This window comes from Poecilia reticulata, chromosome 2, assembly GCF_904066995.2.
Source record: "Poecilia reticulata chromosome 2, P_reticulata-male-v2, whole genome shotgun sequence".
Taxonomy (NCBI): domain Eukaryota; kingdom Metazoa; phylum Chordata; class Actinopteri; order Cyprinodontiformes; family Poeciliidae; genus Poecilia; species Poecilia reticulata.
In genome coordinates, this window is record NC_088831.1 from 39,771,769 (window position 1) to 39,794,991 (window position 23,223).

The 23,223-nt window shown below is 39.3% G+C and overlaps 2 protein-coding genes across 4 annotated transcripts in view; both read right to left on the reverse strand.

Moving 5' to 3' along the window:
• Positions 1 to 7,147, reverse strand: part of ube2f (ubiquitin-conjugating enzyme E2F (putative)) — a 41,864-nt gene extending 34,717 nt beyond the window's left edge. For 2 of the 3 annotated variants that reach the window (XR_532886.2, XM_008402380.2), the window contains exons 1-2: positions 6,926 to 7,067; positions 871 to 1,037 (exon numbers count right to left, since the gene is read on the reverse strand). Coding sequence is in view for 2 of the 3 variants with exons in the window: in XM_008402380.2 (XP_008400602.1) it covers positions 871 to 985 (115 nt within the window). In the remaining variant the exon portion in view is untranslated. Of the gene's footprint in view, positions 1 to 870; positions 1,038 to 6,925 lie in introns of all 3 variants that reach the window. The other variant, XM_008402372.3, reaches the window with a different exon arrangement.
• Positions 7,148 to 18,696: 11,549 nt separating this feature from the next.
• On the reverse strand, positions 18,697 to 23,206 carry LOC103460254 (putative methyltransferase DDB_G0268948). The gene is made up of 6 exons (XM_008402361.3): positions 22,226 to 23,206; positions 21,949 to 22,109; positions 20,752 to 20,968; positions 19,411 to 19,514; positions 19,119 to 19,256; positions 18,697 to 18,908 (listed from the first exon to the last, which is right to left on the reverse strand). Exons 1-6 carry the CDS (start codon positions 22,334 to 22,336, stop codon positions 18,812 to 18,814), a joined length of 828 nt encoding a protein of 275 aa, XP_008400583.2. The 5' UTR covers positions 22,337 to 23,206; the 3' UTR covers positions 18,697 to 18,811.
• Positions 23,207 to 23,223: the final 17 nt, after the last annotated feature.

The following is a 23,223-nucleotide window of genomic DNA, read 5'->3' on the forward strand; positions in this document are numbered from 1 at the left end:
TAAAACAATTTCTCATTTTTAGGCAACAAAATCTACATCCTTTACTGAAAGCCCTTAGAACCTGTACGACGTTACTTCTTACGGTAATCACTGATTGACAAGTGAATGCATAGGCTAATGCATAGAGCAGGTAAAGGGGATAAGTAGAAAAGGAAACCTAATTATAATAAATGAATCAAATATTTCAAGAGATAAGAAGCTAATTAAGCTGAGCCCATAAAAATAAAAATAAACAGCAACAAAAGACAAAACAGTCAGCAAGCCTATTATTTATGGTGATCGGGAGCAATTAAAACCCTTTCAAGTATTTTAAGTTCTTGTTTGTGGTTTTACTGTAGCCAAATGAACTTGCTGAAAAATTGTTGGTTATTTTTTGGATTCTTGAGAGCATCTCTCATTAGACAAGCGTTGCTCATATAAGAAAATAAGGCAACGTTTTAAAACACAATGAAAAGACAAAAATAAAAATAAAACATAAAAGTAAAAAAACAACATAAACACGAATACTTGAAACACATATGTCCAATCTCTTGTTTTTCATTATTAACAATTTGAAGTCAAAACTCACTAAGGAGTGAATCCTTTTATTAAAATGAGTAAAAGGAGAAAAATGAGGTGCTTCATTTCAGCAGAGGTTTTAAGATGGAAGAAACTGGCTCTTTGAATTTTGAACGGCCAATATCTCTGTTGTGACTTCAGGTTAGGTTTGTATAAAATATACCCGTTTATTTTTCAGTAATTTTGGAAGCTTGAAGCAGGTAGCTTCTGCTAAGGAGTTAAAAAGGACAAGACAGTCTTTCTTTGCTGACAAAGTGAGAGCCGCTCCTCTAATATAGCCCGACCGTAGGTTAAGCAATAAGTGGTGGGCACCTTTGGTGAGGAGGCGGTCTCTGATGGAGACCCTGTGGGTGGAGTCAGAGGCTCCGGAGGCACGGCCCGTCTTTCCTCCATCGTCCTTCTTCAACTTGCTGGCCAGTGTAAGCATGGCTAAGCTGCTCCGTCTGCTCTACACCACTCTGCGTCCGCTGCTTAGATGTCTGCAGATAGAACAAATCAAAACACACAACGGTCCGTTTTATTATTGTCAACATACATAATCATTAAAGGTAAAGACAAGTCGCAATCTGATACATGATTAATAAGTCCAACAAAAACTGGCTTGATGTTGAAAACAGGCCTGTCACGACACACGATAAATTAATTCATCACATTATAAATTAAAATGGGCTCAGTAATCACAAAAAGGCAGTTTTGCCTGTTTTCCCTGATGCTAATAATTAAGATTTTCTGATGGGCAATTTGGTTAACAGAGACTTTATTCTTCCTTTTATTTATGATTTTGGATATGTTTGGCATTTATTTCCATATTTAGCAGTTTTGGCTGTTTTTTTCTTCCTAGTTGGAAATAATACAGTAGAGTTGTAGAAAAGAATCTGTCCTCTTACAGATTTCTTTGATGTTGCTTTTTTTCACACTTGAGAAAATAAGAAAATGTATTTTCTGAATGAGCATGCAAGCCACTTCCGCTCAACGTGACAAAAATGCCCTTAAATGTAATAACTGGTTGTGTCACCCTTTTTCTCGCACTGACGAAGTTTAATCAAATTAAAGGTTAGATTTTCCTACATTTTTTCAGTGTGAGAGAGGTTACAAGTACAAGGGAACAGGCAGCTTCTGTGAACTGCTCTTTTCCTTCTGCAGCACTCACTCTCTGAGGCGTAACGTCACGCTCTGAAGGGAAAAAGGCTTCTTTCCGTTTTACTTGACGCATGATAAGTTTTAACAACTTCTTCCTCAAATGCATCATGAATTCTCTGATTTGCCTTTACTGTCACTTTTTGGAAGTTAACAGATTCAAAACTACTTGTTAAGATTCTTCATTTTCTTGCATCTGGCTGTTAATTCTTTCAGTTCCTCTGCCTCCAGCGGTCCTGCAGGGTATGCACAGAGATGTGAACACAGGCTGCTTTTTAGCAGATATGCTGACAAGGCTGCTAATTTGCCAACAAAGAAGAGAAACTGCAACAAAGTCTGCAGCTCAATGTGCCGCTGGTAAGAACAGCAGGGCAAAATGTGGGTTCGACTTCTGCTTAAGTCTGAAAAAAAAAATACAAACTCAGTATGTATGCAGACACCTGGTGCAACAGCAGCACAACTTCTAACTGAAGAGGTAGATTAAGATGAATAAAATCCAGTTTCGCAGTTTGAAACAACATAAAAGTCACAATTATTGCATAACTACTGCCTGAATATTAAGAAGTGAAGATTAAACATATTCTGTAACTGTCTCCATGTTCTCATAAAAAGTGTCTGTTGTTTCTGGAAGCAATAAAGATAAAAACTCAGAGGAGAATAAGACTGTTTCTCCAGCCGTTATCATACAGCCGTCTCAGAGTATGAGCTACAATAAAGATGTACCAACTAAACCAGTGACAGTTCCCTTTTGTGGTTCACACAGGCTGAACAAAAGTGGTTCAGAATCACACCCCAGCCACTGAGTCCACACAACCCATATATGTAAAACCACCCACAATAGACCTGCATGTACAAGGTGTAAAAACCTTCTGGCAACAATTCGCCATGTTAGATCAGCCAATCAAAAGTAGGTGGGTAAGTAAATCGCAATTATATAAACTCAGAAACCCTCCTACTGTGAACAAGAAGAGCAATGGCAGACAGGTTAACTTTCCAATGCTTCCTTTCCAAAGTAAGTAATAAACAAAAGGTTCAGCTGTTCAGTACAATTAAGATAATGAGTCAGCTTTTCAACAGCAGCGACGGGGAAGCCGGTCAGAATTGGTGATGGAGATAAATATCCTTGAAGAAAAGCGGTTCGAGGATGGGGTGGAAGTTCCTCAACAACCCGAAACATAAAGTCAGAGGTACAATGGAAGCGTTTCAATCAAAGCATATACCTCTGGAAAAAATGAAGAGCCCACTGCACTGAACCACGTTGAAAACCTCATGGTTATTCCACCAAATATTGATTTCTGAACGCTTCCTAAGTTAACCCATTAATATTGTTGTTTTAATGCATCTTTTTTGTTATTTTGACCATTTCTCATTTTCTGCAAATAAATAAAAAATTTTTGCTTGGAATTTAGGAGACATGTTCTCAGTAGTTCATAGATAGCACTTTGAGATTTTTTCTAATGAAAAGTACGGTACAAATTAAATGTATTATTATTATTATTATTATTATAGAATAAAAGAACAAAGTTCATATTACTCAAACATATACCTATAAAATGCTAAATCAGAGAAACTAATCATTTTAAGTGGTTTCTTATTTTTTTTCCAGAGCTGTGTATGTTAGAATGGCCCAGTCCAAATCCAGACATGAACCCAGTTGAGAATCTATGGCAAGACTTGAAAAATCAACGTTTGCAGACACTCCTTCCAACCCGGCTGAGTTAGACGTACAATGAGGAAACATTTCAGCCTCTACATCGGTAAAACGGGTAGAAATCGAACCCAAAAGCCTCGCAGCTGTAACTGCAGCAAGAGGTCGTCCCACAAATTCATTAAAGTCAGATTTTTATTTGTAAAAACAGGGGAAGTTCTTCATATCCATCCATCCATCCATCCATCCATTTTCTTCCGCTTATCCGGGGTCGGGTCGCGGGGGCAGCAGCTTCAGAAGGGAGGCCCAGACTTCCCTCTCCCCAGCCACTTCTTCCAGCTCCTCCGGGGGAATCCCAAGGCGTTCCCAGGCCAGCCGAGAGACGTAATCCCTCCAGCGTGTCCTGGGTTTTCCCCGAGGCCTCCTCCCGGTGGGACGTGCCCGGAACACCTCACCAGGGAGGCGTCCAGGAGGCATTCTGACCAGATGCCCGAGCCACCTCAACTGGCTCCTCTCGACGTGGAGGAGCAGCGGCTCTACTCTGAGTCCCTCCCGGATGACCGAGCTTCTCACCCTATCTCTAAGGGAGAGCCCAGCCACCCTGCGGAGGAAACCCATTTCGGCCGCTTGTACCCGTGATCTCGTTCTTTCGGTCATGACCCAAAGCTCATGACCCAAAGCTTCATATCCCATTTACCCATTACTGATGCTGATAAGTGTTGTAATTGCTTATACAAAGCACTGTGCATTCTTCCCAGAATATTAAATGTCATGCAGCTACTCGGTGTGTGAAGCTCTAATTAATGGGGTGGGGGGGGGTGTTTACAGTAATCTGTGCAGGGAGAAGCAGAGTGAAGCTATCAGTTGTCAGTGAAGCCATGGAATGTGTGTCACTGAGACCAAGTCAAAGCCCACCTGCCTCAGCTGTCACTCACCGCTCTGACATGTTTCCCTAACACACACTAACGTGGCTGTTAGTCAAACTGCTGCAGGGGGTAACAACAGGTTTGTGCAACAATGTTTCCGAGCAGCTGAAAACTGAAACAAGCTAATAGATTTATTTGTTTAGCTTCCAATTCCCGTGATAGTTAAAATATCTGGACAAGGCTCCAAGTTTCTAAATGGCTGTCTAAGTTTGGGCTGTGATTCTTCTTCAGTCCAGACCATATCATTAACTATCTTCATATTTAGACATGGATATAGTAATAATAATGGTAATGACTGCAGCTTGACTGGCATAAAAAACAGTAAATGGACTCCAGAAGAGATAAAGATGCTGTCTTTGAGGGAACTAAAAATCTGTACTAACAAATCTTACAAATAAAAAATTTAAGCTTGATCAAAATGCAATTAATTTTTATGATGGTCCAGTGAAAAGCTTGAAAAATCCATCTTTAAACTCAGCAAAGACTGTCAGGGCTGGGAGCTGTGTTTTCACCTAGTAGTATTGCAAAGTTTATTTATTCTAAATGTACTATTATCTGGATAAATTAATGCAAAAAATACTTGTTCTTAAATATATGGAAATTTTCTTACAATACTAGGCTAGTGTCATAAAACTATACCATGGATTGTGCAGTATGGCTGCAGTTAAATATCTATAACTCTAAAAGGTTCTTGAATTAGGATGAATCCAGGTCAGTTACTCTCAGGTCCAGGGTCCAAGATCAAAGCCTAGCAGGTTTTTTACTCAATGAAAATGTTCTTTACACTCAATAGTTATTTAAGAACCTGATTATTATTTACACAGGAAATCTGAGTAGAAGGAGGTGTGCTGCCAGTGATCTTTCTGTGTGAAACAGGAAATGAAACGAATAAAAAGAGAGCTTCCAACCAGGGTAGTAACTGAACACAAGAGCAAGGCAGTGAAAACTGATGAATAACAGATATTTTAAATGGTTTTGAAATTGTAGTTGCTTTAAGCCAGTAGAGGTCTGCCTTGGTTTTAGGTCCTCTTTAACAGGCCTTAACTTTCTCCACCAAGACAAGCTAATCTGGCTTACCGAGATGCAGAGAAAGTTATGCACAACACCAGATAATATATTTACTGCTTATAACCTCCTAACAAAACCTCACTTCGACACTTCTGAGCCATCCATTTACCATTTAAAACTACTTAAAAAATGACATTTCTCTGGAGTCCAATACTACATTCGGCCAGTTGGATGAACTGTCACTACACTTAAAGCGCAAAAAAGATGCTAAGGATCAAGTAGAGCGGCTGAGTTACAGTGATTACACATAATAGGAAACAGTGAGGAAATGTTGGTAGCACGCACATCACAAGTCTGGAGAGTAAAGCTGTCCTATAATGTTACGATACTTGTAAGGCAATGGTCTATTTTGTGACCATTTTCAATAAACATAATAATAACGGCATGTTAATGAAAGTACATCCTCTCAAAGATCTAAAAAAATTTTAATTTCTAAAGAATATTTAACACTAGAACTGGCAAAACCTTTTAAATAAACAAACAAAGCAACTGAAGTAACAATACCTAAAAATGGATTATGAAGTCTTTGTAACCAAAACTGCCTCTTTCAGTTTAGACAGGGAAAGAAGGCAACAATGCCAGTTTGGACTCTTGTTAAAAATAATAAAATTAAATTAAATTAAAAAATCTGACTACTTCATTCTGGGTGTAAAATGTTTGCAGCATTTTCATAATGCAGGTTTTTCAACGTTATTAAAGGGGAACATCTCTTTATTGTTGTCCAAATGGAAATTATTCAGCTCATTTTAATTCATCATGCGATTAAGTGACTTAATTGTGACCACAATAAGTCTATCACAATAAATACGTTAGATACTCTGAAGCACAGGTTGAAGCAATTTCTTCTTAATTTCAAAACTTGAGACTCACAGGAATTCACGTTTTGTGTTCTTGACACCCAACATTGATTTAGAATTTTGTGCTAATGACAACAAAACAGGGGCCACCATAACTTTCAACAGTAATATTGCAACTTCATATTGTTCTAATATTGTGCAGTGTTTTGGGGGGGGTTTGGACTATGCTGCTGCAACATGATGTTCATCACTAATGTTTACTTAATGCATTTCAAAGAAGTTTCCACAAGGTTTTAAGAAATGAGGGGTGAATCAAGGTTTTTCTTTTTGTTTGTTATTGGGTTTTTGTTGTTGTTGTTTTTCACCAGAACTGTTTATTTCTACTGCATGCTACATTTTCTAGTAGGTAAAATGTTATGATATGGCCCTATAATTCTTAATTGGTTTATTTTAGGTAGTTTTATGTAGTTCGATGAAAGCTGCGTATGTCCAATATTCTTGAAACAAAGAGAAGAGCCCAGAGAAACACTTATTGTTTTGCTGAAAGGATCTCGGAAGCAGGACAATAATATAACTTAGAATTCCTCACCTAATTTCAGAACACTTCCCTTAAATTAGCGTAATAACACTTCGGTAACGCTGTAATAATCTCACATACACAGACACGGCGGATTTCACAGAATATAGAAAATCCGTCACACTCACACAGACAAAAATATGTCCTGTTTTAAAGAAGAACTTTGCCTGTATCTGAAGCCTGAGGGGGTTTTGTCTAAGCTTTGTGTTGGTACCTTCCGTCTCTCCGAGCTAACGTTCCGTGCTACACCATAATCAGCCGCTGTATCCCGGTAAACCCGCCGTCAGGAACACCGCAGCTGGGAAGCAGCAAACGCCTCCAAATAGGAAAAGAGCCAAAAACCGGGACCTGGGGTTCTGAAAGTGTCGGAAACCGGTTTGGAAATCAGCTGTCAGAACTTCGCTCCGGTGTCATGGGCAACGGAAGAGCAGCGAATGTCTGTTCTTGTTGTTTTTGTCCGTGTGGACACAGAGAGAACGATAAATAGTTCCGCTTCTCTCGAACTTCCAGATTGTTTGTAATCAAATTATATACTGCCATATTTAATGAATGAGAACATTTTTAAAAAGTTCATTTATTTAAGTAACTAATTTAACTATATGAAACAAACTATACAGATTATCTTACATATTTCAAATCTTTCTTTCTGATAATTATTATGATTTTCTGCTTACAGCTAAAGAAAAAAATACATTTAAGATAGAAATATACCATCAGATCAATAAAAGAATATACAAAAATTGTATAACAATGTATAATTGTGTATTAATGAAAATTACGTATAGACATTTGAAAATGATAAAGCATGCTGTCTAAGCTGAATATGCAAAACCTTTGTGACAGAGGTGTTATCTATATATCTATGTATTGTGCAGCATGATTTGTATTCAGCTAAAATATGACAGTAAGCACTAGAGAAACACATTGCAACAGGAAACCCACCTATCCTGTCCCCTCCCTGCGCTCCTCTGTATTTATTCATTAAATTGTGGCCCTTTTATTTTGAGACTGCCTTACTCCTGCCTGTACTTGTCCCATAACAAACTTAACGTGATATAAAGCATACATTTTAGATTTGAACTGTTTACTGTGGCAAGGACATGAGCAAAGTGCCCACTTTGTTCATCGCACATATTTCTGTCACTTTTGAGATGAATGAGTCCTCTACCACCCAGAGTAATAAAAGTGAGGGGAAACGAGTACAGAGAATGTATATTACACATGAAATGTCAGTTTGCCTCTCAAATGGGGGATGCTGAGAGTGAAATCGAAATCCAAATCAATAATGGTAATGAGTGACTTAGAGTGAAGACAATATTGAGGTCAGAGCATTTCAGTTCTGATAGTTAAAGACTGGACGTAGTTTGTTGCTTTGTGCTGATTTGTAGTATTGGTTATTTAACAAGGATTTATTTCCAAAATGTTCCAGGGACACAGACCTGTTATCACCACTGCTGCTACCCCAGCCGAAACAGCCCTCAGTCAGATTTCACTTTGGTAAGGTGAAGACAATGTTTCTGCTTTACTTGATTTAATCAGTAAAGTAAGAATAAAGAAGATCAAGATTCTCCTATGATGTGCTTCCTGAAAAGCCCTTCACAATTATTGGAAACCCTGCTGTTAACATCACCAAAAAATTAAAGGTTGGAGTTTTTTTTCAGAGTGACATTGTGCTATAGCAATAGAAGATTAATAAAATGTACGGCTCTTTATACATTTTTATCAAGGCTGCCAGTAATTGCAATGACCTCTGTCTGTTAATGTTAGGAACAATCATGGACAATTCTTTCAACTTCAGCCAACACGCTGCAGCAATTTGCAAAAATGGGCTATATTTTTGTATTAAATATAGTATAGTATTAATTATTATGATTATTAATATTGTGTATTATTATTATTATTATTATTATTTCATATTAAAGACAACATTTTCTACAACGATTGAGTCTTTTGGGGCATGACCTCAACTTGTCAATGTAACCCAGAATATAGTTTCAAACAAACCGGTTGGCTAAGAGTTAAAATAATGGGTAACTCTCATTCATCTTTTAAAAGGAGAATATTGTGCATTTTAACTGCATTTGCTTTTGTAGTTGACAGGCTGTTTATTGGGGACAAGCGATCTTGCTGTGTTTTCTTCAAGCTGATATCACATTAGTGCAAACATGAAAGGCAAGGAGTGGTCAAATTTATTTAGGGTCACACAGCAGAATTGAATTAAACTCCATCTGACTATATTCCAGAATTAGACACACATGTCAAAAATGATCAAATATTAAAACTTTGCTCTCACCTCTGGTTTCTACAGATAGTGGGCCAAGTAAACAGGGAGGGTTTGATACCCTTCTCCACCCTAAACGAGAGGGGGATTAACAGACCCGACATGCCTCATGAGAAATTTGAGTCCAGAGTTTATCTTTTCTGAAACCTCTTTAAAAATGTAAATGTCTAATTAGCTTCGTTCAGCTTTGATGTTTGCAACAGAGGAACGATAGTGATAGAGAAATGTTTCTCCTGGAGTCAGAAAAACTATTGCCTGAATGTCAAAAATGAATATATTAGGATTTCTTTCCTTCTGCTTACGGGCTCCGTCTGAAAGACATTAAATGTGTCCTTGGACTTTCATCCTTGGTTTTTCTACAAATCTCAGATTCAACAGTTCTTTTTTATAAAGTGCCCAAATGTTTTTGAGAAGTTGTCACAGTTAACATTTAAACCTGAACATTATTGAGCTAAATCATGTGTTTCTAATCCAAACATTGGAAAAACATCATGTGTTTTATATATTTGTCTTTTAAAATAATTTCTGTAACAAATGGTAAACTTTTAAAAAAAAGGCTGAAGACAGGACAGATTTCTGAATGAGCTGAATAGTCCAATTGAAAGAGGGCTTTTCCCATCATCACTTTAAATGACTTTATGAGACTTTAGATTCAGTGAAAGCAAAGTCTCATTATAAAATCCCTTAAATATCAATTTTGTATTTGTGTACTTTTAGCTTTTTGGTGTCAGTCTGACTTCTAATTTGAGTTGTAGTTCTACTCTTTTTTTTTTGTATTGTTCTTCCTGTTGTGCACCTTTTACTTCCCGTCATTCCTGATTCAGAGTTTCTTTATGTTAAGTTCTTCTTCCATTGCGTTACATTTTCTCAGTGTGTCATCAGCTCTTTTTCTTCATCAACAACCGTAGGCTGTTAATGATCACTCGACTGTTTCTCGTTCATTAATCATCACCCCAGGTAACATCGATCGTTCCTTTGCAGGATCCTTCTGTTGCACAGCCTGTTTCTATTGCTTCTTTATGTCTTGTTCCTCCTATTGATTAGATGGAGTTAATGTTGCTGAACAATTTTAATACTTTTGCACTAATAAAAACTTTTAATTTAACTAATTGGCAGATCTTATGTCAGGTGAAAGGGCTGCAGCTAAAGCCATTCAATGGAGGAGTAATATTTTCACACTATGATTCTCTAAACCTAACATAGTGATTTATGGCCATAACGCTAACGAGGTTGCAAGTTAAATTCAACAGATGCTGAAAAAATGAGGAAACTAAAGAATGAAAAATATCTCTTTTCCAAACTGCACCAATAGCCAAAGTCTACTTTTGGGGGCTTAACCATACAAGTGTCCATCACTTTTCATCACTAAAAACACTCCCAGACATGAGTTTAGAATAGATTATGTTTGACCTTTCAAACATAATCCAATGTTTTATAATGTTTTATAATTCTTCAAATTATACAAGTTGTCAAATGTTTGTGTTGGGTTCTCTTGTCTTCTCAACAATAATTTCAACCTGGAAGTCACAGAGAACACAAGGCGTAAGAAGTTGCAGGGTAAGCTTGGAAGAAGAAATTACTTTTTCAAGAGAATAAAGATATTCAAAGTGATCAAAGTAATAGATTTGACTCGACCAGAGAGGCTGAACCTCTTCATAAGTACCTTCTAACTTACCCTAGCAACAGACTGTTCTTCAAAGCTATAAATACTCGGCGCAGAATGCATACAACGATTATACTTTCTACATTTGTCTTAGTTAAATGTTTGATTAAGGCCCTCTGGCATCTCTGAAACATTGTCTAGGTAGATTTGTCAAAATGTGCAGAGCAAACCTCCCACAAATGTTAATTCAGTGACTTCACCGAGCAGCTGTTTTTCTTTTATATCATTTAAGACTTTTATTAATTCATACCCATGAACAATTCACTGCAAAACCTTCAGCTGAACATTATGTTTACCCACTCAGTTTCAGCGCTGTCGTCCTTTACTAATTTCTGTAATGTAATTTATTCTCTATTAAAGTCTTTGTGGCAGTACCCGTTTTTTTCAAAAGCCATTCTCTGTGTCAGTTCAGATCAGACTGAGACCGCAGCCGCAGTGACAGAAGCCCAGTGGCTCCGGTCTTAATCATATAGAAGCAAAGTGTTGCACCTAAGGCTCTGCTCTCCCTGCCAGACCAAGTGACCCAAATATGAGCCAAGTGTCTGCTTAGTTTAAAAAGAAAATTTGTCTGCAAGTACATGACTAATGCATTAGTCAGACTGCAACAAATCCTGTGATGTGTCATCTTTTGTTTGACATCTGCTGCACAGTTGGTCTCCACAAAATGTTTGTAATATTCCATACCCCTGACGTGAAAACAATCAGAAAACCTTTCATTTTTGGTTCAAATGTTGCACTCCGGAGATGGAATCTTTGCTTTTTAACTTAAGCTTGTTCAGTTGGAAGTTTATCCAACTCACCCTGCTGTACGAAGGTTACAATCGATTCAGTAAAGCAAAAGAATCCCTTTCTTTCACCATTACAATTCACAGTTTCTTCTCTTACCTAAAACGTCAGCAGAGGATTTGCATCATTGTTTCATTATGTGTCCTATACTGATTTGAATATGGCTGAAGAAGTCTTGTGTCAAATACAAATGAGGATTAGCTCTTATTTGTTTATTCAAACAAAGATTTTCCTGTCTAATGTTCTCACGTTGACTTTTGGTTTGTACCTGACTCCCTTGTCACTTTCAACATCGCCTTTGTAAACCATAAAACACTGTCTCTGTCATAATGCGCCAACTCCAAACCTACAACCGGCAGTCCATAAAGACGGAAGGACCACCGAGACGTGTCAGAGTACTGTAGTGACAGGGTATTATTTTGTGGAGGGACATATTTCAAAAAAACAGATCAATAGGAATAAATCACCTGAAGCCTGGCCTGAGCCATGTTTTGTCAGCAGATCCAATCTCAGAGGATGGACAGGTATTGATCCGAGCTGTAATCTCGCAGATAAAAGCTTGATCTTTGGAAGTGATCTGAATGGCTCATATGTTTTGCACCGACACAGAAGAAAAGCACCAATACTTCCCGGTCTATAATGATTCCTTTGGGTTACTATTAGCAGAAAAAAAGTATACTGACATTTAGCATTTTGCCTTTTTTGCTGCCATTAATATTGTGTTTTAATTATTGTTTTTTATTTTCCTTGCATAGAAAATACCCTTGTTCCTTGTAGTATAGTCTCTTTTAAAAAAAAAGTCACTAACAGAGCTACTTATATTAACTTTAAATGTTTTGGCCTGTGGGTTAAAACTTTGGGACACCCCTGGTTTGCCCAGTTGACTCAGTGAATGTCTGCATTAATGTGCAGACTCATGCTGCTAGCCAAATACATTTTAATTCATTGAGTTTTAATCACAATTCAGTCTCACATTTAAAATTATAAATCCTACAAATTGGAAATTATAAATACAGATAAGACTGTGAGTCACATTGAAAGTTATGATCTCAGTTACATTTCAATATAAAACACTACACAAATATCTGATTTTTACTTTCAGAATGGAAGGTGAAAACAGCGACATACCCCAAAAATGATTGACATACACAGTTAATCAAAAAGGACATTTGATCAAATGTCGCCCTCTACTGGCGTTATGTGAAACTAAAAAAGATCATTTTTCAAACAAAACAATGTTTGCTACTGTGAATGCTATCACTTCATTTAAATGTCAGTAGAAAACAGATATAAGCACTTTACCAAATGCCAAAGAGTTACTTCAGTTACATAGTGACAAAGTGGTTCAGTTTGTGTTCACCACTTGTCCCTTATTCTTTCTCATTCACTTATTTTTATATTGGGTTATAATAATTAATTCAAACATTGCCATTTTGCTTCACTTACTATCCCGGGTTTGTTTGTGTTGGCATTATGTTGCAAGATCTATCTGTTTAGGTTAAAGTTATTATTTCTGGATTATGGGTTGAAGTTGTTTCAAGGAGTGTTTACTTTTCTTTGTACTCACCATCATTTGTCCATGTAGATCTGCAGGAGTATGGGAGAGGCCGGCCCAGTACTTCCTGGTTAAATGGCTGGATGATGTCAGTGATTACCTTATTGGGTTCTACCAATTAGAGGGTTTTTCTTTTGTGTATTGTTTGTTTTTCCTTTTAAAAATAACCTTTTGAGTTATCTTGTATTTAATTTATTTTGCAGATAACTTTATTATGTAGGAGTTTGTAAATTGATTTGTAGTTTTTTGTGTTTCTTTGTGTAAATGTTTTGACCTGTTCCTTGGTGGCTGTGTCCAATCAAGCACAGGTGTGGTGCCAGTTGTATATAAAAACAGTGAGCTTTTGGATGCTGGGGAGAGAAGTCTGAGCAAAGACTGAATAAAAAAAGCAATTGGAAGAAACTGAAGCGGTGGCTGGTCCTGATTTTCTGCTCACCTCTGATCCTTGAGCCTAAACTACCTTACAAATGGTGGCAGCGGTGGTTCCAGGCCGATAGGTGTCAGAAATGCAGAAATCAGTCAAATCAAAGAGGCATCAGGGACCAATAGAGTGTTCCACAGAGGGGGCCCAAGATGATGAAAATCTGCCAGAAGCTTCTAGTGAGCAGCGAACTGAGGCACAAAGTTTTTCTGAACTCTCAGCTTTATTGAAAGGCCTGATGCAGCAGCATGCTGACCAGGAAACCAAATGGGAGCAGGACAGACGACGCCAGGAGGATCGGTGGAGGAAAATGGAACACCAGTTCAGTCAACTTCAGCAGGAGGTCCAAATGGAACGTCAAGAGCATCAGATGCAGCTGGAGGGTGCAGTAGCTGATCCTGGAACACTTCCCGGTCCTGCAGTGAGGCCAAAGGTGCCACAATTGGTGCAACAGAGACAAAGTCCTCCCAGCACATCTGAGGGACCACAAGCATCCAGTCTGAGACCAACCAGTTGGAAAGGTCCAAAGATGCAGCCCTATGGTGAGGATGAAGATATTGAACATTATTTGACAACATTTGAAAGAATTGCGACCGGATGTCAGTGGCCAAGGACAGAATGGGCCCTGCATCTGGCACCACTTCTCAGCGGTAAAGCAAGAGCTGCTTATGTAGCTATGGACACTGATGAGACAATGGACTATGACAAAGTAAAAACTGCTGTGCTGGAGAAGTTTGAAATAAGTGCTGAGACTTACAGATCCAGGTTCCGGTCCACATCGGTGAGGGATGACGAGACACCCAAGGAACTGCGAACACGTCTAAAAGACCTGTATGAAAAGTGGATGGTTCCAAAGAAGAAGACAAGAGAGCAAATCGGAGATGTCGTGGTGCTGGAGCAGTTCCTGAGAGTTCTCAGCCCGGATCTTCGAACCTGGGTGAAGGAGCGCAACCCCTCCACTTCAAAGGAAGCTGCAGAGATGGCTGAGGCTTTCCTTGCGGCTCGCCGCCCACACAAAGGGTTCATGACTTTGAAACAGAGTGCAGGCCCCTTAATGGTGGGTAAGTCGGGGGCTGGGAATGGATACAGACATAAATATCCCAAAGACAGTTCCCCGATCAGCGGCAATAACCGTGTCAGGGAATTTAAACAAAGAGGTCCTTTGGTTTGTCACGCTTGTGGTCAAACTGGTCATTTTAAGGCTGATTGCCCAGGTTTACAAGTCAGTAAGACTTGCATGTGTTTTTCACCAGAGTGTTTTGATTTGCTGGAAGAAAAATCTCAGTCTGCAGTACCTTTAAGGGGTCAGGAGCACACCATTTGTGTTTTCATTGAGGGAAAGCCATGTGTCGCCCTATTAGATTCAGGCAGTAGCCGCACCCTCGTTAGGCAAGATTGTCTTCCCAGAGACACCACATTTTCTGGTAAAGTTAAAGTCTGGTGTGTTCATGGTGATGATGTTGATTACCCCATGGCCAATGTTGTCCTTCAAGTTCATGACCAGGAACATTTACTTACTGTAGGAGTGATGGATAAACTTCCCTACCAGGTTGTATTGGGACGGGATATGCCACTCCTTAGGGACCTGTTAGCAAAGGAAGAGAAAGATCTAGATATTTCAAGTGAGGGTCTGCTAGCCGTCACTAGGTCTAGCTCTAGAAGGTCTCAGTCAGAGCCTGGTTTGAGGGAGTTACCTTTTGCTAACACTGAAATTCCTGGTGAGGAAGGATTAAGACGGCAATGTCCAAGAAAAAGCAGAATGCAGAGGAGACATGAGAGGGTAAGGGGGACAGAAGTTGCAGAGTTACTTTTTGAACCTGAAATTGATGAGCTACTGGTAATTCCAAGCAATGTTGTCCAACTTCAAAGGCAAGACCCCTCTTTAACGCCTCTTTTTGCTAAGTGTGTACCAGAATCAACACAGATTACAGAGGGAGTTCGAGAAGTTTTCATTATAAAGAATGAACGCCTGTATCGCCGTAGCAAAGTGGGTGACCAGTTAGTAGTTCCCACAAGCTTAAGGCCAATAGTTTTACAGTTGGCCCATTCAGTTCCTTGGGCGGGTCATTTGGGATATGTGAAAACTTTCTCCAGAATGTCAAGCCGTTTTTTTTGGCCTCAGCAGTTTTCAGATACCGTGCAATACTGCAAATCATGTCCACAGTGTCAGTTAATAGCTCCGAGTAAGAAAGGTGACAGAGCCCCACTTATTCCTATGCCTGTAATTGACATTCCCTTCTCTCGCATTGCCATGGACATTGTTGGTCCGTTGGAGAGAAGCAGCTCAGGACATAGATATATTCTAGTGGTGTGTGACTATGCGACAAGGTACCCTGAGGCTTTCCCACTGAGACGAGTGAAAGCTCGCCAAATAGCCAATTGTCTGATACAGATGTTTTCAAGGGTGGGAATTCCCAGAGAAATCCTTACAGATCAAGGGTCAAACTTCACTTCAAACCTGCTGAAGGAGGTTTATAAACTTTTGGGAATTAGCGGGATCAAAACTAGTCCTTACCATCCTCAAACTGATGGACTTGTTGAAAGGTTTAATAAAACCCTGAAGTCAATGTTGAAAAAGTTTGTAAAAGACTCTGGGAAAGACTGGGATCAGTGGTTACCATTTCTGCTTTTCGCTTATAGAGAGGTACCTCAAGCATCTACTGGGTTTTCTCCTTTTCAACTTTTGTATGGTCATACTGTCAGGGGTCCACTAGATGTCCTTAAAGAGGCCTGGGAGGAGACCAGACCTGGAAAACAGTGTACATCACTCTCATATGTGCTGAAAATGAGGGATAAACTTGAACAGTTTCAGGAACTGGCTCATAGTCACCTAGTAGAAGCTCAACAGCGCCAAAAGAAGAACTATGATAAAACAGCTCGCAGGAGAACCTTTACAGAAGGACAGAAAGTGTTGTTGCTTTTGCCAACGACTGAGAGCAGCCTCCTAGCCAAGTGGCAGGGGCCTTTTCTCATTAACAGGAAAGTAGGTCCCGTCACTTACGAACTCAACATGCCAGATCGGCGTAAAAAGCAACAAGTTTTTCATGTCAACATGTTAAAGGAATGGATTGAACGGCCAGTTCCATCAACACAGTTGTGGGCTCGAGCTGTAATTGACGAAGAAGAGCTTCAAGAGCAATTCCTTCCATCTAAAACTGGGGAACAGCTTCTGCCAGATGTAAGCCATCTGTCGTCAGAGCAGCAAGGAGAACTGCTGGCTATTTTGCCAAAAGAACTTTTCAGCACAAAGCCAGGCTACACCCATCTCATTCAGCATGACATACGACTTCGCAGTACAGATCAACCGCCCATCAGAGATACAACCTCCAGAGTTCCAGCAAAGCTGATGCCAGCTCTGAAACAGGAGGTGGAAGAAATGCTGTCTATGGGGATCATAGAACCTTCCAGAGGTGAGTGGTGCAGCCCTGTGGTGCTTGTTCCCAAGAAAAATGACTCGAGGCAAAGATTTTGTATTGATTTTTCAAAACTTAATGCTGTCTCTGTTTTTGATGCGTATCCAATGCCAAGAGTTGATGAACTTATTGAGCGCTTGGGAAATGCTAACTACCTGACAACACTTGACCTCTGTAAAGGTTATTGGCAAGTTCCACTAACGGAGTCCTCAAGGGATTTAACCACTTTCAGGGTTCCTAGTGGACTTTATCGTTTCAGAACTATGCCTTTTGGACTTCACGGAGCTCCAGCTACATTCCAGAGGATGATGGACTTGGTTTTAAAAGGAGCTGATGGCTATGCAGCAGCATACATCGATGACATTGTGGTGTTCAGTGAGACATGGAAAGACCATGTGAAGCATCTGACGGATGTCCTACAAAGAATCAAAGCAGCTGGATTAGTCATCAATCCTGGAAAGTGTCACATTGCAAAGACTGAGGTTGAATACTTGGGGTATGTCATCGGGGGTGGGGTAATCCGCCCTCAGGTGAGTAAGGTTGATAGCCTTGCTGCTTGTTTTCCTCCTACAACTAAGAAAAAGTTGAGATCTTTTCTAGGTTTAGCTGGCTGGTACCGTCGGTTCATCCCCAACTTCTCCACCAGATCAGCCATTCTTAGTGACTTGACACGTAAATCTTGTCCTAACAAGATTAAATGGACTCCAGAAAGTGAGGCTGCCTTTGCAGATCTGAAAAACTGTTTGTGTAATGAACCTGTGTTGCAGTGTCCAGACTTTACACGCCCATTCATTGTACAGACTGATGCTTCAGGGGTGGGGCTAGGAGCTGTGTTGCTGCAAGGTGATGGAGGCGACCAAAGACCAGTGCAGTACATAAGTCGAAAGCTCTTCCCCAGAGAAATTAGATACTCAACAATCGAAAAGGAAGCTTTAGCAATAAAATGGGCTCTTGACACTTTAAAGTATTATCTGCTGGGTGGTGAATTTGTGCTTGAAACTGATCATCGAGCTTTACAATGGATGAACAGAATGAGAGAGACCAATGCAAGAATCACCAGATGGTACCTGTCATTGCAACCTTATTGTTTTAAGATTCAGTATAAAGCTGGAAAGAAAAATGTGGTGGCAGATTATCTTTCCCGTTCCTATGAAGACTAAATAACTTAAGGGGGGGGAATGTGACAAAGTGGTTCAGTTTGTGTTCACCACTTGTCCCTTATTCTCTCTCATTCACTTATTTTTATATTGGGTTATAATAATTAATTCAAACATTGCCATTTTGCTTCACTTACTATCCCGGGTTTGTTTGTGTTGGCATTATGTTGCAAGATCTATCTGTTTAGGTTAAAGTTATTATTTCTGGATTATGGGTTGAAGTTGTTTCAAGGAGTATTTACTTTTCTTTGTACTCACCATCATTTGTCCATGTAGATCTGCAGGAGTATGGGAGAGGCCGGCCCAGTACTTCCTGGTTAAATGGCTGGATGATGTCAGTGATTACCTTATTGGGTTCTACCAATTAGAGGGTTTTTCTTTTGTGTATTGTTTGTTTTTCCTTTTAAAAATAACCTTTTGAGTTATCTTGTATTTAATTTATTTTGCAGATAACTTTATTATGTAGGAGTTTGTAAATTGATTTGTAGTTTTTTGTGTTTCTTTGTGTAAATGTTTTGACCTGTTCCTTGGTGGCTGTGTCCAATCAAGCACAGGTGTGGTGCCAGTTGTATATAAAAACAGTGAGCTTTTGGATGCTGGGGGAGAAGTCTGAGCAAAGACTGAATAAAAAAAAACAATTGGAAGAAACTGAAGCGGTGGCTGGTCCTGATTTTCTGCTCACCTCTGATCCTTGAGCCTAAACTACCTTACATACATAGTGAGATTATTTCTGTCCAAAGAGAATAATTTATAAAATGATCAGCACCAGTAAAAGCAGATGTAACCTTTTCTGACTTTGTTAAAAAGGGCAAAGCTGCCAGAAGTCAAGTTTGTTGAGGTTTACAGGCCAGGAGGTAGAAATACTTGACAGCCACTGTGACTTCTGCCTCTGCAGAGGTTACTTTCATTACAGACATCAGCCTGGAGGAGACAAGAAAGGAGACAAGACTGTTTCAGAGGACGGCATACAAACATAAGCGTGTATAATGCCGCTACTATTGTGTAATAAAATATATGAGCATTTACCTTATTTAGAGCAAAGTGTAAACACATCAGTGGTGGTTTAAAACACTGGGATATAACTTTATGTGCAGAAAATGACAGATTAGCATCATAAAACATGATGTTCACCTCTCAGTTATATCCTGGGAGAGCCTGTTAGCTCTCTGTGGATCTTCTCTCAGCAGAGCCTGATAACTGGAAAAAGACTCCACCAATCCCATGTAGCTGGACAGCGGCATAATATTTCTGTCCCAAAAACACTCCTGCCTGGAAAACAGCACAATATATATGCGCCGTGCATTGTATGCATATCACACACAGAAACACAGTGTTTTTGCAACATCGCAGCCAAAGGGGAAAAACTTGATATCACTGAAGTCAGGTTAGGTTACTAGCCAAAGAAAAGGAATTCATCACTCACCACTCTTTGTCGGGATAGGGAATAGATCCGTACGCCTCCCTGTACAGATCAACAGAGCTTTTACCAAGGTGGGGACTCCTGTAAGGTTCCAGAGCTGCATAAAACTGACCAACAACAAAAATATAGATGTTAAATTCGGGTATATGTTATGAGTGACATTTTTTATCTTTGACTTGTCAATAGCACATTTTCACTACACTACAGCAACGTTTCAGTGCAAAACCTACTGTGAGAAAAAGAGCAACAAGATGTTTTAACCTCAAACGTCCACTGGATGGTAACAAAACACTTTTTCAGCATTTTATATTTAGGTCTGAGAGATTCAATCTGTACTCTATCAATATATCATGAAATATTTTTTATTTAGATTCTTTCTTGAAGACATTTTAACTCGTTGAACAAGGCCCTAATGCAAAAGAATAAATATTTACTTCTTCTTGAATCATTCTTACTTTTTTAACACAACTATTATTATCTGTCAGATACCCTGATTTTTTTTTATATATCTGATGCCATCATTGATTATTGATTCAACAGTAGAGTGGAAGAGTATTTAATGTGTATTTTAAACTAGCCTTTAAATTAAGATTTTAACCAAAACTCAACATTTTAAATAAATTTTTATCAAACATTCAGCATTCAGACAGAAAAAGAGCCAGACTTTTAGTAAATAAAGGAAAGGTTGAATAGAGCACAGCCATGTTGTTCTGATTAAAGCTTTTGAGATATTTCTAGTAATTAGGAATCTATATTCTCTAGAACATGCACATGAATTACTGGTTTAATTAAGCTAACTCTGCCAATATTAAATACAATAAACAGGAGACAGCATAAAATGTGAACTCCAATCATTTTAAATTTGTTTTAAAATAACATTAACGTCATGTTTTATAGTGAATGCTCTCACACAGCGGTTTAGTACATTTTTCAACAAACTATATTTAGCTCAATAGATGTCACCTCTCAAGAATCAAAATTATAGAGTCAATTCACAATAAATGTTGACAATAAATAGACACTTTACCAAAAAAAGTAGTTATCAATCATGCAGGCAGGTTGAAAAAAAATATTTTTGATACTATTAGTTCCTAAAGATTGTAAAGACAAAACTATATCAGAAGTCAGAGGTTTGAGTTGAGGCTATACTGCTGCGAAAATAAGGCTTAACTATGAAAAATCATAGTAGTGCTTTAACTGGCACCCACAGAAATCCTTTCCTATCGGATCCACGTAAAAATCAAAACATCAAGGCAAAGAAAAAGACATTTCCACTGCTGCAGTTATTTACAGATTTAATAAACGCGTTTGTGTTGTGCTTTTGGTTAAGGTGTCAGTCTTTACCTCTTTGCAGACTTGGTTGAGTGTATGTTTGCAACAGTCGGGGTAGCTGAGCTCCATGTTAATTGTGTAGTTGAGCAGAGCCAAGCAGCCTTGGGGCTTCAGGACCCGGTGGGCCTCCTGCAGGAACCGAGGCCTGTCAAACCAGTGGAAGGCAGACATGGCCGTCACCAGGTCCGCTGAGCTGTCAGCGAAGGGCAGCTCCTCAGCCACACATTGTCTAAAGATAAATCACGGGGAAAAATATCAAACTTTCAGCCGGCATGACTTTTCCGTTTAAGCATTCAAGAGGTGGATGCAGCCACTCAGACCATATGCACTATTTTCCCTGCTTGAAACTGCAAATCCCACCTTACAGGGGCTAACAAAAAAAGTGTGATTTTTTGTTTGTTTTGTTTTTTTAACGGTGACCTATCATGCTTCCTTTTAAACAGATTAGGTTAGATCAATGAGATCTATGTTCATTACAAAATCATTCTAAAGTAATGCGATTTCACCTTCTCAGTTCTGTCTACTTTGAGCTCCTTTCACAATGAGCTGTTTTAGGGCTCTGTCACCTCAGTGTTTGTTCTTGCATATTATACAGTAATGCAAACAGATGCACAATTATACAATCGTGCATCTTTAAAAAGCATTAGTAGAATTTCCTGCACAACCAACAAGACTGCAGCAACAACAACAAAACACTTGTCTTTTCCAGCAGCCATTGTGCAGCGAATGCAATGGTAAACTGAGCAAACATGGTTATATGTGCAGGGTTTCGTTTGGGTTGCTAGGTGAGGGGTAGTGCCTGCCATTTTTTACGTCATAAAAGTTTGTTTTCCAGCCACCAAAAAACATGAAGTTATTGCCAGAAAATGATTGGATGCTTTTTTTAAGCACTTGGACTGTTTCTAGAAGCAGTAGAGATCCAAATGCAAGTACAAAAACACGCAAAGTGAATTTAGCATACTAGGTCCCCTTTAAGTATTTGAGATTTTAATTTGTAGAGGACTATGAGAAGTAAATATCCCTTTCCTTCTACTTCACTATTATCCACCACCACACTTTCTATCAATAAATCACATAAAAAAATAATTTAAAAAACGCATTAAAGCTCTCAGTTGTTTTAGTCACTGTGCTTTCATCATAATACAAGAAAAATAAAAAGCCACAGAGTGGATGAGCCAGTGAAGCTCAACTTTTTTGGCTCAGACTCACCTGTATGTGATGTTTGGCTCTTTGGTTTGCTGCAAAGCCACTTCCAACTGAGCAGGACTCACGTCTGTTCCCACAACCGAAGCAAAGTGCTTGGACAGGATCCGCGTCCCCTGCCCAGAACCACAACCCACATCCACAGCCAGCCCAAAAGGACGACCCCCCTGAGAAAATATTTAAGTTACAATGCTGTGAAATTGCCTTTTTGAAGTTAAATAAACAGCCTACAGTGTTAGTTCTTATAAGTCAAAAACATAAAGTAGACTTTGCTTGTACTCACATGCTTCTCTAGAAAGTCCAGAACTTGTTGGACTAGATGACCTGAAGGAGAGACTCTGTACTTCCAGTAGGACGCAGCATGCTCCTTGCCTTCAAAAAGTCGGTATGTCATAGCTGTCAAATGCTTATTTTCTTCTGATTTAACTCAAGTTTGGCAAGAAGACAAAAACAAATAGTAATATTTCTTCATTTGACAAGAAAAGAGAAATGGAGCTAAAATGGAAGTTCAGACTGGAAGACTCCGCCCCCTCCGTTAGCCCATCGACGTCATGCTCAACTCCGACCTCAGCGCTGGACCTCACCCGGCGCTGGACCTGACCCGGCGCTGGACCTCACCCGGCGCGTTCAATCAGCAATCAAGCTCTGCATAAAGGATCCACACCCAAGCTGTCAGCCGCTTCCCAGCTGCGTTCAACCCACCACCTCCCCTTCTCCAACCAGCCATCTAGGATGGCACCCTTTCCCGACCACCACCACCACCAGTGTCGGGCCCCGGGGGAGAGCATCCCTAATCAGTTATCGGGATGTTCATCGAGTTCACATCAAATCTCAGCTCAAATTAGCTGCGGGGGTCCGAGCGCCAAAGAACTGTTATTCATTCCTGTCATTAAATCTTTTAATTGTTCCCCCTTTGTCCGTCTGAGTCTCTCCAGATTGAACTTCCAAGGTTTAAATTCCTCTCTGTTGACTGACAAAACAAGCAGTGTGGCTGCTGGGTAACAGGGAGAGCAACCAACTACCTCCAAGCACACACACGTGCTGTGCCTCATAACAAGGGCCTTTAGTGTAACTGATTAATAGAAAACCAGGTCAAACTCACTAGGAAATGCTTAGGAAGCATGGAGGATGATTTCTGTTAGAAAAGTCAGAATCCTGGACCTGACTTTAGGTCCAAAGGTGGAATATTAATGTCCACTGTGTTTTTTTATCACTCAAACATGGATTCATAAGAAAGTAATAAAATAAACATAACAAATATACATAAAAATGCTCATAAAA

Bases quoted from the DNA above. Each gene is read 5' to 3' on its own strand.
- LOC103460254 (XM_008402361.3), bottom strand. From the start codon at position 22,336: ATGACATACCGACTTTTTGAAGGCAAGGAGCATGCTGCGTCCTACTGG. The intron at 19,257-19,410 runs GTGAGTGATGAA...GCTGTTTTCCAG, and splicing joins CCCTATCCCGACAAAGAGTG to GCAGGAGTGTTTTTGGGACA. The intron at 18,909-19,118 runs GTGAACATCATG...TGTCTCCTCCAG, and splicing joins TCCCAGGATATAACTGAGAG to GCTGATGTCTGTAATGAAAG.